Below are 17,481 nucleotides of genomic sequence, written 5' to 3'. Positions count from 1 at the left end.
GTTGTAGCGAGGTGGATGTCGGTCTCTTCTCCCAAGTAACAAGCGATAGGACGAGAGGAAATGGCCTCAAGTTGCGCCAGGGGAGGTTTAGATTGGACGTGAGGAAAAATGTCTTTACTGAAAGAGTGGTTAAACATTGGAACAGGCTGCCCAGGGAAGTGGTTGAGTCCCCATCCCTGGAAATATTTAAGAGACGTGTAGATGAGGCGCTTAGGGACATGGTTTAGTGGGCATGGTGGGGTTGGGTGGACGGTTGGACTCGATGATCTTAGAGGTCTCTTCCAACCTTAATGATTCTAGGATTCTATGAACACTGTGTCTGGAAACCCGCAGCCTGCCCTGGCTTGGGGCAACTGCCCAGATAATAAACAAGAGTTAAAGTCCCAGGACATCTCCCTGCAGAGGGAAGCAGGCACTCCACCTGGTCTGAGCAACTTTTATTCGTCTGGTGCCAGCTCTTCATTGACACCTTTTCTAGTCTCTCAAAAGGCTCTTTCAAGTGTTTTGTCTTCACTAAGAGACGATTTCCATGCATGCGCTATATGTGCTGCAGCAGTACCAATGACCACGCTAAATGTTGACGTCTTTAATCCACTTTTAACAAGGTTCTTGTTTAGTCACACCTCTCAGGAGGCTACATGGCAAGCAGGCATTGTGTAAGACAAACTGATGAAACAGGACTTTGAGGGCTGACCTAGCTAAAGTCCTTCCAGCAGCAGAGCCGGCTGCAGCACCTGGCTGTCTTTGCCTGCCCTGGCTAGGATGTGCTAAACCTCCTCTTGGAAGGATCTGTGTCGTGCTGGACTTCGTGTATCAAGGGAGGCATTATTGCACAGAGCAAACATCCATACTTAAAACCATGTGGAAGCTGCTGCTAAAAACACAGATAATTCCTCATATAGAAAAACCTTCCTTAAAAGTTAGTCCTTTCTTTTAACTGCTCTTTTTCCATGTAACTAAAACACAATTCTCGTGGCACAGTTACCGTTTTCATCAGTGGCTTCTAATTCTGGATCTTGGGATTTGGGGGTGGCTAGCCCCCCAGGAAACCCCAGGAAATTTTGCAGACATATAGCACCAGAGACCCCTCTGAATGTGTGATGCACTACAGGGTTTCACAGTCCAGGACAGCTGGAAAACACTCGCCTCGATCTGGGTGTCCAGAACTAGAGACATTTGTAAGTCTTTCCCCATTATGAACCTAAGTCAGGGTGAAAGTATTTTGCTGTTGGTTTTTTTAAGTGAAGATACATGGGCTGTGGCCATGCAGCATCTCCTCCTTCAGCGTGAAGGAGACGCAGTGAGTGGTGCACGCAGTGACTGCTGGAGCTATTGCTAAAAGCGAAGACGCCTGTCACTCCCAGCACTGTGGTCCCAGGCGCAGGTGCTTCAAGGGGCCTCTCCTGATGGCAGCAGAGGACTTCCCATAGCATCTTTGACAGCAGGAAGCGCAGTCGTCCCAGAAGCTTTCTGATGGCCAGGATTACTATTGGAAAGCATGGGAGAAAAACCAGACATTTATGCAATGGCACAGGAGATTCCTGATGGAGCAGGAAGGATTTCCCCACCATGTTATCTGCTGCTTCTCTTCCAGGTCACTAACCACCTAAAGTTGTCCTGGACACTGCGAACAAATGTGTGGTCTCAGTCTAGTGAGCAGTGGAGGGCTGCTCGCGTCCTGCATGCGTGGGAGGACACCAGGGCCCCCCTTGTTCTGGCTCCCGCCCTGGTTTTCAACACAGGGAGGATCCCTGGAACTGGTACTGGGACCTGCCCTGGTCACAGGTACTGACTAGGGAGCACTCCTGACCGGGGCACAGCCAGCATGTTCCTGTTTGCAAAGCAAACACAGACCTACCTCCATGTGAGTCAGTACAGCTGCATTGCTTGACATCAGCCAGGTGCCCGACCCCATTATCTGTGCTCAGCTGCAGACAACGAGCCAAATTCACTCGTGGTGTAGCTCTAGTGAAGTTTAAGGTCGGTACGACTAAGCCCGCCAGCGGGTGGAGAGGAGATGAGCAGAACCACTTTGCAAAAACAATGCGGCTGGAAAACTCTGAAGGTCCCCTCCTCCCTCTACCTACCTTGGGACTTCTGAATAGTGTCTAGCAGTGCTTTTCCTTCCCAGCTTTGCTACATCTGCATAACCCTCTCTCTCTAGTGGCTTCCGCGGTGTCTTTTACACGTATCTGCTACTGCTCCGTCACAGCGCATGGCCTGTTGTATCAGCATGATTTTTCTGAACTGCCACGTGCACTCAGTTACAAAACCCACTGCTGAATTTGACGCTGGAAGAGTTTGAATCAAGAACTAGCTGCTGCAAAAACTTGAGGCTTTTTTTTTTTTTTTAGTTTTAGATTTTATGATTAGGGCAGGAATTGTCACTCCCAGATGATTCAACCACACGCAGTTCTGATGGAGTTTATTTTAAGCTTAACATCTCCACGTACTGCAACCAGTATTTGTGCAAAACCATTTGAGGTAGCACCTGTAATGGATAAACCTCCCCAAATCCTCCTGCCGTATGTGGATCAGGTGATCAGCCTGATCAGATTTGGGATGTATAAGCCTGAAGTGGAGCCAAAGATGAGCATGACACTAGAAAACTGGGCCAAGATGTAACGAAGCGGGACTCATTAATTAAGCGGGTAGAGCCTGCAGGAGAAGCACTGGGAGCAAGCACAGACTGCGTCCCTAAGCAGAATCGGGTATGAATAAATGACAAGTCAAGGTTCATTGCAGGGTAGAAAGTCCTATCATGGAACCAAGAGCAGTCTCTGACTGAATAATCAGAATCGGGTATGAATAAATGACAAGTCAAGGTTCATGGAACCAAGAGCAGTCTCTGGCTGAATAATTTGAAAGGGTCTGAGGAAATGTTACTAGCTGAAGGATGAGCTCTCCCCACCAATGAAGCACTTAAATCAATACAGGGTGTCACTGGATTTGGCCACAGTGAGAAGTCAGCACTGTCATCAGCTTTCCAGTGTATGAAAAGCATAAAAGATCATTTAATGGCCATCAGGGGGTAGGGCTGCAGGTTCCACAGCCGCCGCAGGAGGATGGCAAACAGATGCATGACTGTCTGGGCGCACAGAGCAGTGATGTATAGCTGGAAAATCTTGGAAGAAATACCGGAGTGTTGTTTTGTTTCCGTTTTGACATTTGTATGCTCAGTTCCAGTGCACTGGCATATGTGGGAGATATAATTTCTGAGATTAGAGTGCTAACCCGATAGAAGAGTTCTGGTTGTTTCTCAAAGACCTTTACACATCCAAGAGAAATTTATAAAATGGATAAATCACTGGGAAGTTAGTTCACATAAATAATAGTAAGAAATATGGGACGCTGTGATGCTTAATTCACAACTCTCTTCTTCTCAGTCATTAATTTCAGCCAGACTGTTTCAGCCAGCAATGTCGAGCAGATGTAGAAGTGCTTGCAGAGTTCTGTGCAAATATTTGAAAGAGTGTACAGGGGGCTGTTGTTGGTAATACACTGAAAGCGGGCATTGTTTTAATTGCCTTGTGGAATCTTCTAATAAACTGTTGCACGCTTTCTGAGGATTGGCCTCATGAATTTAAAGCTTTGTTTTGTCTGATATGACAACTGCTCAACTGCACCGACAGGAATAAATTTTAGAAGTTTATTTCTATTTTATTGTATACAGCTTCAAAAAGCCATTAGTATTTGTTTAGTTAAAATGTTTCAAATATTAATAGCAGCTTCAAAATGTTGACAAGCCCTAAAGCCCAGCAAGTAACATGCTTTGATGTGCTTGTCTTCTGGCAGCTGAAGAGACAACTTCTGATTTGAAATGAAAAGAATTAGTTTGATTAATATTCTCTTTCAAAATGTGAAATCTGTTTGGTTCTTTTTCTCCAAACTGGTTTAAATTACATTTTATGTATATTATTTTACAATTTATTTCCCAAAAGAAAATGGAGACCTCTTGCTTACTGACATCCTACTGACCTGGTTCTGTGCCTCTAGGTATCTCACTGTGTAGTTTTGGCACATGGAGGCCTCCGCGTGGCACATCTTCCCATCTATCTGTAAGCACGCAAGCACTCCTGCTGAGATCACTGCACCATTAAGGTCAGCGGGATTATTCAGTTTATTTAAGACTAAACTCACACGTGTTTGCAGGACTGCTGCCATAGTAAGATATTTTAACTTTTAGCATGAAGGGAGCATTTACACTTTACGAATTTCAAAATGTATCTCTAAGGATTTTTTTTTGCAACAAAATACAGCAGTTACTGAGGCCTGACTCCCAGCTGGGGTAAGTCAGCTTGCAGAAATCGAAGGGGCTACGATGGTTGTAGCAGCTGAGGATCTAGATCTACGGTTTCCCTAAATATATGACACAGATGTACTACTCTCGCACTCACAGTGGCAATTTAACGCAACTATCTGGCAGTGCATGAGCATCTCTCGGTCCCAAAGGAACCGTTTTATCCCTTACCTACAAAAATAGTCTTTGAAACACTGAAAGCACAAGAACTAAACCAAATCTTGTACCACAAAGGCATGTCTAGTGAGGAATTTAGGGTTTTTTTTGATGAGAATATCATCAAATACAGCTCTGAGCCAAAGCCCAGTGATGTTCCAGCCCTTTCTGCTGCCAGCACCAGGCAAGTCCCATGACGGCCTGTGGGACACCAAACGTGCTGTGGAAAGATGCGGAGGAGTCAGTAAGCTCGAGAGACCCTCACCTGCCTGCTGGGACTGCTGCAGTAACCGAGAGAGGACACACACGTGTGACATCCATGGCAAGCTCCTGCTATGACCCCACGGCACTCTTAGACTACTGAATTTAACGTCTTGCAAAACTGATGAACTCTGCCTACCTGGTATCTGGCACTGTCCTTCTGTGAGATCCTGTTTTACAAGCAGAGGAATGTTTCTAACCAGATGGCAATATTTACACATTTCAAAGTGTCATTTGATTCCCTCTCTGAAATTAAAAGACACTGCAGCTCCACACAGGTGAGTTATTTACAATGGCAATCTCTGCACAGTTTGTGTTAAACACAGCCAGCTAACTTTGCAAAGAATTACCTGCAAAGTCATCCCAACAGTTACTGCCAAGACCGAGGAGGCTGGTAGAGCAAGTAGAGATGTCTAAACCTGGACTGTCTCACCCAACTACAGACACTTGCAAAGGAGGTTTCTCCACCTGAGTCCTGCAGGCTCCCTTTCCAGAGAGCGAAGTGCTCCGAGGGCGTGGGACTCTGCCCTGCCTTAGAGGCGTGTGTCAGGACACACACCCCAGTGGCTCCCGGCTCACGTTGGCACCGGCAGCGCAGATACCCACCTACCTTCACAGAAACCAAGTGCCCAATCTTATTGCACCGTTTCTGTTGTAATAATGTAAAGCAGAGAAATGTCATAACATTTTCAGCCAGTAACAAATAAGTCAATAGATGCGGTCTCCTCTGCTAAGATCTACATACATAAACCCATGTTCCCCGTTAACTAGAGGCTAAAAAGAAGTTGTGCTTCAGGTACATTTTTTAATCAATCGTATGGCTTAAAGCTGTTCACAGGAGACTGAAAATCCTGTGAGTCCCTTAGCATCTTTGCCCTGTCCCTAGTCAATTCTAATCCCAAAATGTAGTTTAGCTGCGTGTGGATGTGTCATGTTTCATGAGGGTAACGTATTTACAGGCTGACAGCTCTTATTTTGATTGCTTACGTCCCTTCCTTTCATTGGCATTTTACAGCTTCATATTACCAATTCCGCCTTTGGGGAAGAGGCCAGTGGATAAATCTTTGAAAAAAAATATCCTGAGCGGATTAGCAAGTGACACATGGTAGGCACTGTGGCTTAATGGGTTGAGGCAATCCATGCGGGAGCCAGGTCACCTGGCACAGAGCGTGGCACGAACAAGTTCTGGCCTTACACAACTGATGGCAAGCAAGGCAAAGGCCATCTGAAAACCCGCGGCGAGGAAAGGAAGAAGTGCAGCAGCTAATTCACACATGGTCATAGTGACTAGCTATGAAAAAACCAAGCAGCCCTCCAAGGCTAACCCCGCCTGGGATCCGTCAGGCCGGCACAGCGCAGCCACACACCCATGTACCAGTGGCAGTTTGTGATGTGCAACCACGTAAGGTCGGCTCAGGCATAACCTCAGAAAGCAGTGCAGCTCCCTACCTTCGGCACTGGAGCTAGCCTGTCTTAGACCAGGCTCAAGTACCTCTGCATAGCACTGCACCCTCGCAGCTGGTCATGCCCCTTCCTGATCACCAAGGACTTGATTTAACCTGGCTGAAACAGTGAAGGTGCCTGACAAAACTCCACCTCCGTTAGCAAGCAGGACTGACTTCTTCAGCAAAACCAGCCTACTCGTGGTAGTGCTCCAGCACAGAAGATCACAGACCCTCCCAGGTCAAACTCTACGGCGGACACAATGCACCAGCTCCTTGCCACCAAATCGTTCTTCACAAACAAGCAGCAGCTTTTCTTCAGAAGTTGAACAGCCTGATACGAGGCCGTGACCGGCCAAATGCTAGCTACTCGGAGTGAAGGGCTGAATTGCTATTAATGCCAGACTGGGAAGTCACTTTGCAATATGGATGGTCATTTATTTATTGTTTTATCATGACACATAAAATGCTATGGCTGCAATATCAAAATATGGTGTCACTTATAAAATACCAGTATTATTAATGCGGTGGTAAGATACTGTTAACATTTACAGAGAGGTGTATAATAATTCAATAGTCTTGCCTAATGGTTTGCTCCAGTGACAAAACACCCTGGCAAGCAGATGATGGATGGAATACAGTGCCTATTCATTATCATGGTTTTTCCTCCTTGATTACTGAATGGCCTATAATGATATCAATAATTGTTGCTGAATCTAATGCTTTTGAATATGGTAGATAGGTCCTTTGCTTTTACAGTATGTGTCAGAATAAGAGAGAAGCATCTGAAAAATAGAGACAGCATTTCCTTACAAAATGAGATGAAAAAATAAAACAATATAAATGGAACTTTCAAGTGTTTCTTTTTATATTTAAAGCTCTTATTTCAATATACTGTATTTAAACATTCTTAAATAATCGTTCTGTACCTTTGATTTTCTGTTTCATCTTTGGAAACAAATAGAGTAATCTCACTATAAATGTGTGCAAATAGAACATATATAAATATATTTAAGGCCCATGTCATAAAAAGGTGGTCTCGGAATTGTCACTTTTACAATGATCAGCTGGGGTCCCTTTCGTTTTGTCCTGCAAGTTATTTGAGCTCTGTTCTTTTAAGCCTTTGAAGTCCACATGCAAAGAAGAGCCAAGCACACACATACTGTCCTGTGTTTCATTTTGTAAACTGCTTGATGACACCTGTAAAACAGTCCCAATGCGACTGAACAGCGGAGTTGATGTGATCCACTTCAACAAACTGAAGTCTGCTTGGTCAACTGCTGAGCTCCACGGGAATGTTGCTCCCACGGGCAATGACTCCATCTCCGAAGTGCTGTGTCTAACTTCATGAAATCCCATGGACCTTTCCAGACTACTTGCTGATGAGCGGAGTTTGTTTTCCCCATACAACACCGCACCCTGGGGAGAGGCAGCCACAGTCTGATCTGTTGTATGTTCTGCCTTTGTGTGCTCTTGGAAAAGTGACTCACTTGTTTGAGGAGATGTTGGCAAAGGTGTGCTTTGGTTATAAGCCTTGTAACAATCACTAGCATTTGAGCCAAGGCTTGGTGAGAAGCTGCCTGCAAAGGGTTGTGTCTGACGTACTGTTTCCTTTACATTCAACTTGGTCAGAAGCTGGGTGCGAATCTCTGGGGATAGTTTACTCAACTGGCGTCCAAGCTGAAGCTGGGTTGGGAATAGTGTTCCCTGAAGGGTTCTGTACAGAAATCTGCAGGAGGAGAACGTGCACGTGAAAAGAACTGAAAGAAGGAAGTACCCAAGATATTATTAAGAGAAAATATCCAAGACAACAGTACAACACAGAAAAATAAGAGAGTTTTATGTGCCTTTCTTATGTTTGACACAAGAAAGCTTGCAGATGAAAAGCTCTGAATGCTGTGCTAATATTTTGATTAATAACAAGCAGTGTAATAAATCTGCGCCTTTAGCCAGTGATCCACCTTGTGATTACACACGCTCTTTCATCTTTCCCAATGAGGAATCAAAGGCAATGGGGATCAGTCTGCAGCGCAGGCCTCCTACATCCGTAAGTAGGCAAGTACGTCCACAACATACTATCAGAATTTCTGTACTGTGCATGTTAGGGGAGGATGGGTCGAATCTGGAAGCATCATGGAAAACCTCACAGGGTAGCAAATCTCTGCATGGCCAGGAGGTTCGACCAACAGTCTACTATTATCCCACTCCTGTGGTCTATGGCCAGGAGCTGTGGTCTGTTCCTGTGGTCAGGAGCACAGAAAAGGTTAGACAACCTGACTTCATATAATCAGCTGCTGAAAAAAACTGACTTGGCTGGTAAGGCAAAAAGAAAGAGAGGGAGTGGAAAAAGAAATGTTTCTTGCCCTCCCAACCATATGCGTAAAGTGCTTTCATATATGAGAAAAGGTATGAGAGAAGATACAATACCTGGGCAGCAATGCAACGACTGGTGAGATAATGCAAGTGAAATAGAACATAGGGTCTCCCATCAGCCTTTCCATAGTCCAGTAGGGATTGGATGGAGGATGGCATACTGGGCAGGAAGCATTGTAAACCAGAGCCACAAAGAAAAATAAAAGGATACTGAAGATGCAAGATGACCAGTGGAGAAAAGTCTAGAACAAAAAACCAACAAAAGAATAATGATTCTTTATATTCTGAGAAATTTGCTGTGATTTTGCATTAATAGTTCTTAATTTCTGGAGCCAAATCCATGCACAGCGGAGTTTAGAGCCTTGTATTTTCAAAAATTCTTATTATAGATACAACACTACAAAGCTGTTCGCAGATCACAGTTTAAAACCTTTTTCACGTTTGCTTAAAACGTTTGCTAAAAATAGAATGTGCTGAGGGGATGAAACGACCATCTTCTGTTTTTGAAGAATGGCACTAAGAAAAGAATTATGTATATGCCAGCGAGTTTCTATGTAGGCTGTGGGTACCTTACCCAAGTTTTGGTTTCTATAGCCAAATGTAGTATGATGGTGAAAAGAGCTATTGTGGTGATGGGAGTTCCCCAGGAGAAGATATCCACCTCCGAATCATAGTAAGTCTGTAAAGAAGGAGACAGAATTTAGCCCAAGCTGTGTTGCCAGTTCTCCTCAAAATGCTTGAAATAGAACGGCTTAAACCAAACACTTACGAAATAGGGGATGAAGAAGCAAACCAGGCTTTGATACATAGCATCAATCATGTTCATCCAAAACATATGTGGTTGGTACTCCTGTGGCACAAAAAAAGTTAAGAAAATCAGAGCCTAATGAACATGCTGTTTGCTGGGACAGGTATTTTGAGGGCGATATTCCAATGGGCACTTTTAAGGGCTTGAGCAAATAGCTTCACAACTTTGCCAATCAGTTAGATACACTGGGGGATGAAGTATGAAGCGTCAACCTGCAAGTCCCTCTGTTCTGGGAGGACACTCTTCTGCTTTTTTTTTTTCCCCTGGCAGAGGGTGTAATTTGAATCTGACATTCAGGCCAGCAAACATTTATGAAGATGCCCAACTTTATGCACTACAGTTAGACCACTGATTTCAGGAGGAGCTCTCTGAGGTGTAAGCACATGGGTAAATGCGCTTTACATCATGTATGTACGAGCACAGAGTGTTTATTCACAAGAGAGAAAACAGAAAAAGCACACATAGTTAGAAAAGATCCACAACAATGACCTTTAGCAAGTGATGCAGCAATGTATGCTATGTTATAAATACATAAATAAACATGTATATATACTCACACACATATATCTCTGTGTCTGGGCACAAAATTGCTTGCTAAGAAACAATATTAAACTCACATTGTGGTTTAAAGAAATATACAATTGCAGGGGTACGGATGGTCATATAAAAGACCTGGATATAAGTAAAAATAGTTCATAAATGACAAAATATTTATTTATTTAATTTTGGGATATAGGCTACATCTGCAACCACTGGGCTCATCAGGACTCTTTACCTCCATGGAGAATACAATTGCAGCCAAAAAATGAGAATTCAGAGACGCTTAGAAACAATTCTGGTGTTCTTTGGCCTACTGAAATAACATGTGGTTAAGCATTGGAACAGCTTGCTCAGAGGGACTGCGGAATCTCCATTCTTGGAGACCTTCAAAACTGGACTAGAAAAAGACCTGAGCAACCTTATCTAGCTTTGAAGCTGTTTTGAGCAGTGGGCTGGATCAGATGGCCTCCAGAGGTCCCTTCCAACCTAAATTATTCTAGAATACTATAGGCTTTGAATCGGTGATATCTTTTTGAAAGAGATCCTACCTGAAGCAGGATTTTTGGCAAGTTTTAGAAATGCGTTTTAGGTAACTATTCAGAGAAAAGTAGATTTCAAACAAACTTATAACGGTCCCTGGGCTTGCCTATGAGAACTATTTGCACTGTCAACCTGGGAGACTTCTCAGTTTGCCAGCTGAAGACAGGCAAACACAACTTCCCAACAAGCTTAAGCCATTACCAGATTTCTATCACCTTAAAAATGTGCAAGAAAGGAAGGTATTAATGTTACAGATCTTTAAAGTGCAATGCACTGGAACAAAAGAAATGTAGAAAATGGAAAACAGCTGGGTGAAAAAGAGTGAATTTGGACTAAAGCACTAGAAAGATGTTACGCTAAAATTCTCCTTTCATCTTTCCAGGACAGTGTCTAGCAATGTCACTGGATGTGTAGGGTACCAAATGCAGGTGTACAGTCAGAGGCAAAAGGCACTCACTGTCTCCTCTCAGAGGGCACAATGTCAGATCCTTTTAAGAAAGGCTTTTGCCTTGGAAGCAATGTCTCAGCATGGATAGTTTTGCCAAGCAGAAAGATTTTCCCACAGTACGCTGTAGCTGTAATTACCAGAAATGGTTTGGCTCGAATCCCTCCTGCAATTCCTTCTATTTTCATTGTACAATTCAAGCAGATGTGGACAAGGTGTTTTCAACAGACATTTCAGCTGAATCTGTCATCTGCTGGTGACTACTTCCCTCAGAGTCTGTGTCTGTTGACCTCCGTGCTTACTCCTAAAGACATCTTTCTCTTCTGACTGTTTGTAAAGTGCTGGGGCCTGAAGTTTTGATTAAGTACTGTGAGGTTATTCTGTGAAAGTCCGCACTAGTCTACAAGGTGTAATCTGCTCTACTTTTGTGGTTATTTGTGAGCCTGGACCACGAGGGAGGTGTTCAGCTTAGGCTGACTTAAAGCATCCAGTTCTCTCCTGTTACATATTTCAAACTATAGCTGTTTTTTTTTTTGTTTGTTTGTTTTAAATGTACTTTTGGCATTTAGATACTTTGACTCAGATGAGAAATATCACAAAATAATAATAGTGACTTCTCAGACTGTTTTTATCAGTCATCCACCCTTTGGGAGCAGCGTTGGTTTTCAGTTGAAACTAAAGACATCTAGGAAAAAAATTACAAAAAGCAAGAAGTTTTTACCTCCATATTCTGGCCGCTTTTATAAAGCTGAGGTACAGCAATTAACACTTCAGCTGGCACATCCTTATCCAGCACGCCAGTAATCAGTTGTGGAAGAGAAGAGAAGAGTAAATTAAAGAAGATGAGATACCACTGATCAACCATTGACGAGCCAGAGAACCCGCAGTAGAACTGGTACCAGAAGAGAAGGGCCACAAACATCTGAAACAGAATGAGAAATGCTGTAAATATGACAAGATAAGCAGGGCCATCATCCCATTGTGTTCTCAAAGCATTCTGATTCCAGTTCGGCAAGGACTTATCTATGAACGCTAAACACGTCAGCAATCCTTCTACGGATACCTAGTTTTTAACTCGCTGTTCCTGATGCCTGGACCACTTAGCTAAGCTACAAACATTTGGCACACCTGCAAGTCTTTGTGCTGCTGGAACCTCAGATCTCAGGTGTCATGGATGACTTCACACAAAATTAACTTTCAGTTCAAGTGAAACTCTGAGGTGCAATTTAACTAACCGTAAAAAGCTCTCCCAACCATCACTGACTTCTAGGTATATGAGTACTGATCTGATAGCACTTAGAATCATAGAATCATAGAACAGTTACACTTACACTTAGATTACTCTTGTAAGAATAAGCATTTCCATAATAATATCCTCTGCTGGCTTGAGATGTTTTGTCCCAGATGTTTGTTTCTGGTCTACAATAGGTAATGCAGAGCTTTTTTGCAAGACCAACATGAGACTAGCAGCAGCAAGGCAGGTGAAACTGTCTAGCAAAGTTGTCTTAAGTATTCTATCTCTGTGCTTTGAAATTCAGCAGATTAGTAGTGCTGTAAAGATTCCTCACTGTCCCTTACTTTTCAGCTGTGTAAAGAAATCAGTTGCATACACAGCTGCAGTGGGATTGTTCATGTAGTTGGGTTGGAATCACTCAAAAAGGGACAAACCACACAACTCATTTCTTCTACAATCTCTGCAGCATGGAGAATCCAGAGGTTTTTAGGGCTCAGGAGAGGTGCTGATCTCACCTGTGAGGGGGAATTTGAGGCCCAGAAAAAGATGGGCGGCTTCCTAGGGAAGGAAATAAATTCCCAGGCTTGGTCCTCCTAAAACTGCAATTTTTATTATTCTTTGTAAAGAGATTAACACTAAACGGAAGGCAACCAGAAAAACTTTGGTAACTGTCCCTCGAGGTTTTTCCCCATTTTAACCATAAAGAAGGGAAACGACATGACCTCTCCTTTCACTTCCTCTTCTTTTTGTATTCAGTAGTCAAAAGCTTTCAGCGAGCTGGAGGATGTTAACCCTTCATCATTTTTAGATATACAGAGGAAAATATAGATCTGTTCTAGCTGTATGCCAAAATGTGGTTGAAATTTAAACATAGGAGAGAAAAAAAAGCTATGGTCTGCTTAGTCAGTGAAAACTGCTATAAGGAGAGTAAGCCTACCTTGTGAAAGAGAAGTGCCACAGAATAAGAGGGTCAGTCCTGCTATACGTAAATATATATATAGATATATTGTATATATATGTTCAGGCAATGTCTGCAAACTATGTTGAAGTGGCTTGTATATCAGCAGCAACATACGTCTCACTGTTTGTGAGCCCATACCATAAACTAACCTATTAAAAGTTAGATAGTAGTATTTTTTTAGGGATCACCTCTAGAAACGTTTCCGTAAATACATTTCAGGAAAAATATCTTCCTCTGGCCAAAACAAGACTGAGTTACCAGAGCTTACCCTCTTCAGTACAGTTGGCTGGGAGATGGCAATTTCATTTCAAAATGGTACAGATTTTGAAATTTATTTCCTTTCCACACCCAAAAAGCAACAAAACTTCCTGAGTCTTTTCTCAAAATGGAATTGCAATAAACATGTGAATTTAGGTACTTTTCTCTCACTCATTTGAAATAAACAAAATCCAGCTAATCCTGGACCTAAGAAATTTTCCTCTCTAAAGCCTTGCTAAAATTAACCTGTCCTGGAAACAGTTTGGCTCTGACAAAAATAGGTAGTTTGATGAAAATACAGTCAGCTGAAAATTTCCCTACCACCTCTAGTATGGGTCTCAGCAGTGCTGTCAAAGAAAGCTGTACAAATAAATGACATTTCAGTAACCAAGCTTAAATCAGATTTTTTCCCCCTGAAATTTCATTTTGGATTAAACAAGTGTTTAATTTAATTTCAAATATAATGTTGCCTCTTGCTTCTGTGCATTGCCCCCCGAAAAAGTCAAAACAAATTTACATAAAAATTGAATCAGATTTTAAATAAAAAAGGTTTCCTTTTTTTCCCCCAGATGAGACTGTTTTATGAATGTGGCCCCAGACAGCATTTCTCAGTGAATGAAGTATATGTCAAAAAATGTCCAGTGCTATCTTGCAGAGATAATGTTTAAAGGGGAAGAAACAGTGCATCCTTGTGCAGGTAGAATTCTGTTTACATGAAATCCCTTTTCATCAAGCTCAGATATTTCCAGTGATGCTATGTTTTAGTTTATATTTTACTTGTATTTTTATTATCTCCACCAAGCCAAGCATCTTCTTGGATAAGTCATCTGAGTTTCCAAATGGCTTTTGCAGAAATTTGGAGTTTAAACTTTGAGTTAGATAGGTTCTAGTGGAGAATGGAAAATTTCGTAATAGGAGCAAATGGGGAAAAAAACACTTGAGGAAACAGAAAACTTGCAGAACAGTTGCAGTGTTCTTGACTCTCTGCGGAGAATCATCCAGAATCGTCTCCTTGCAAAAGGATCCGGTGCTCACATCTTTCATTTTTGAATATTCCTTCCTTAAGGGCAGGCACTGTGTCAGACATATTCATGTCTGTATGCTGGATACCCCACTACAGTTTTAGAGTCAGTAGCAACAAGTATTGCTCAGAAAGCTCTCAAGGCTGCCAAAGCAGAGCCAACACAAAGAGATTTCTTCAGATATATTCTAGCCTTGAGGCAGCAGCTTCTGAAAATGTCTTACTAAAAATGGCATAAGAAATAATACTCGTAATCAAAGGGAGTTGTACCAAAGGAAATGGAAGATTTTACAAGAGCTGAACAAAAATGTAGATGTATAAACAACATCTCTGGCTGCTGATTGCTGGAATGTCTTATGTGTATTACTTCTTTTTTTTTATTTTAATGTAAGATGGCTCTGCATACACTTCTTGGAAGTTCAGATTTGATACTGTCAAGCCAAAGGGTATCTGGGAAACATACAGCACTGGGGGTGGGAGTACAGATGTTCAGGATCATTCAGGATCAAGCCTTAAAACTCAGGCATTTGAACACCAGCACATATTTCACTGTTGTGCTTCAACAGGCGTCTCTCCAGTCCGTGCAGCATTATTTAAATCTGTTTGCTATTTCAGACTCAGGCAGCAGTTCAGACCATCCAAGGTCCTTCTTTCTTTTATGTCTGGAAGGGTGCTTGCATGTAGTTTCTGATCAGACCACAGAAGGTATTTTAATATGCTTGTGTTAACACAAGGACGCTTTAATAATTCTTTAGCTCCCTTAGGTATTCCTATGAAGTTCAAAATTTTGAGCAAATGATGGTCTTCTCCCGATAAAATACCTACCTTCAGATTGAGATCAGATGGGGATTAGTCAGGCCAAGAGGAATTTGCATTAAAAAGTTGCCACTGATTAAAAAAATTGAGGATTAGATTAAATTTGGAAAGTAACTCTTACAAAACTGAGAGCTACTTTTTTTCTGATATTGAGGATAAAATCCAGTCTCCCGCTCACAGTTCACACACTGTCCTCTGAAGCAAACAGAAGTCTGAGAGCTCTGGCTCTCCTCTTTTTCCTGCTTCTTCATATCCCTTGCTCCCAAGGTGATTTGTAGGTGTTGCAAGTGAGCAGATCTGTGTGCCTGCCAGTGACTCCCACCTAGGTGATGGAATTCTTGGTTGTTTTGTTAGGCAGTTTTCAATCAATCATCTTTGTACTCCAAGATCAATGCAAAGGACCTTTGTTAGGGCCAAGGAGTCGAGCTGCTACTGGCTCAGTGCCCACTACTGGACTAACTCCCGTTTCATACACCAGGGAGGAAATGCAGACATGTAGTCTGTTCTTTACCACGGTGTGCTTCCTTTCTAATGAACTCTTTTGGTTAGTTGGGAGTAAGATAAATCAAGAAAAAACCTTCCCAATCTCTACAGAGAGGACTCAAATTATCCCAAGTCCCTAGGGAATATGTACAGTGATTCATAAGCAACGATGAGATAGGGTCAGGAAGAGAAAACACACTCAACTGCTACTTTGGACCAATGCTGGATGGCTTTGGCATTAAAGACTCCTGTGTCTAGCCAGCTAAATTCTGCAAAACTGCTCTATAAAGAAACTTTTCTTAAGCAGTGCTTGTTATTTCTGTTACCTAATTTGCACATTCAGCAGCGCACTGTAGCTGTTATGGAATGGGTCCTGAACTTCTGCAAATGGCAGCCAGCTGTCTTTCAACTCTGCAAATTTCTTTGCAGCTTATTTATAAACCATTTGAAGGCTGACCTAATGCTCACTTAGCACAAAATAAACCCTGGAAACATGTGGTGGCATAAAGCTGCCAAGTCAAATACTTACTGCATTTTTGTAGAAGAAATACAGCACCATGTTGGCAAGTCGGGAATAACACCAGTGGCCATGAACAAGCAAGAGCTTTTCCAAATGCCGGAACCTTGGGATTGCAAAGTCACTTGCCATCACCGCCTTTAATGAAAGAAAAGTTGGAATCATTATTGTAAAGTGTCACTTTCAACACCAACAGTGAATCTAGTCATCTTCTCAACTCATACAGTCAATGGAAATTGTACTGATGAAGAATGGAATCCATTACAGTGCATCTGAAATGCAGCTATTGCTGCATTGATTTGGAAGACCCGTGAGCAAACCCGGCAGCTTGGCAGAACATGCAAGGCGACCCAGTCCTCGCCTAAAGGAGATTACAGTCTACGTTCCAGATGGTGACAAGCAGCAGCAAAAAGCGAGAGGTGGGAGAATGGCTGGCAATTGCAGCTGCATCAGCATGAAGGCTCAAGGCCCATGTGTGAACATCTTGGTGGCTGTAACATCTTTCTCTGTAAAAACTACAGGGTACTTACAGGGCAAAATGAATTTCCAGAGAATAAAATAAGAAAAGCACAATTAAGTGGTGGCATCACAATTACTGTACTTTAAAAGACAAAACAATAAAAATATTAGTTTTAATTACATTTGCAATCCTGGCTTATAAAGTTTACTTGGCTGTCCTGAGATATCAGTATTTTGAGGCATTTTTAAAGTCACACATTTTCTAGAACTGTCTATGAAAAAATCACACTAGATGAAACTGCTCTGGGACTGTGTAGACTGCCAAATCACAGTGACAAAATGAATCACCCAGTTTCTCTCTACTTCTGACTAAAATTCAGGGTAAAATTCTCATCTAGATGAGACCTTCTTTTAAATGATGGTGTTATCACAGTTGTTTCATGATTTTCCTTATCCCTAGGATCACACCAAAATTTCATTTAATATTATTTTACATTTCATTTTCTATTTTGGTATCACCTTTCTCTGACCTCGGTGCCGGGGAAGGTTACGGAGCAGATCATCTTGAGTGCCATCACATGGCACGTACAGGACAACCAGGTGATCAGGCCCAGTCAGCATGGATTTATGAAAGGCAGGTCCTGCTTGACCAACCTCATCTCTTTCTATGACAAGGTGACCTGCTTAGTGGATGAGGGAAAGGCTGTGGATGTTGTCTACCTAGACTTCAGTAAAACCTTTGACACTGTTTCCCGCAGCATTCTCCTGGAGAAACTGGCTGGTCATGGCTTGGACGGGTGCACTCTTCACTGGGTAAAAAACTGGCTGGATGGCCGGGCCCAGAGAGTTGTGGTGAATGGAGTTAAA

General features: G+C 42.4%; 1 protein-coding gene across 1 annotated transcript in view; it reads right to left on the bottom strand.

The window, feature by feature from the left end:
- The window catches only part of ATP10A (ATPase phospholipid transporting 10A (putative)), a gene marked incomplete at its 5' end in the record, with an annotated part of 51,966 nt that overhangs the window by 1,750 nt on the left and 32,735 nt on the right, over positions 1-17,481 (bottom strand). The window contains 6 exons of the mRNA XM_009281827.2: positions 7,765-7,888; positions 8,587-8,774; positions 9,107-9,211; positions 9,302-9,382; positions 11,587-11,787; positions 16,168-16,293. Of these exons, the coding sequence (XP_009280102.2) occupies positions 7,765-7,888; positions 8,587-8,774; positions 9,107-9,211; positions 9,302-9,382; positions 11,587-11,787; positions 16,168-16,293 (825 nt within the window). The remainder of the gene's footprint in view (positions 1-7,764; positions 7,889-8,586; positions 8,775-9,106; positions 9,212-9,301; positions 9,383-11,586; positions 11,788-16,167; positions 16,294-17,481) is intronic.

Source organism: Aptenodytes forsteri, unplaced genomic scaffold (genome assembly GCF_000699145.1).
Source record: "Aptenodytes forsteri isolate BGI_AS27 unplaced genomic scaffold, ASM69914v1 Scaffold348, whole genome shotgun sequence".
Classification (NCBI taxonomy): domain Eukaryota; kingdom Metazoa; phylum Chordata; class Aves; order Sphenisciformes; family Spheniscidae; genus Aptenodytes; species Aptenodytes forsteri.
Note: the sequence above shows the minus strand (reverse complement) of the source record. Positions and strands in the feature narration are given on the sequence as shown.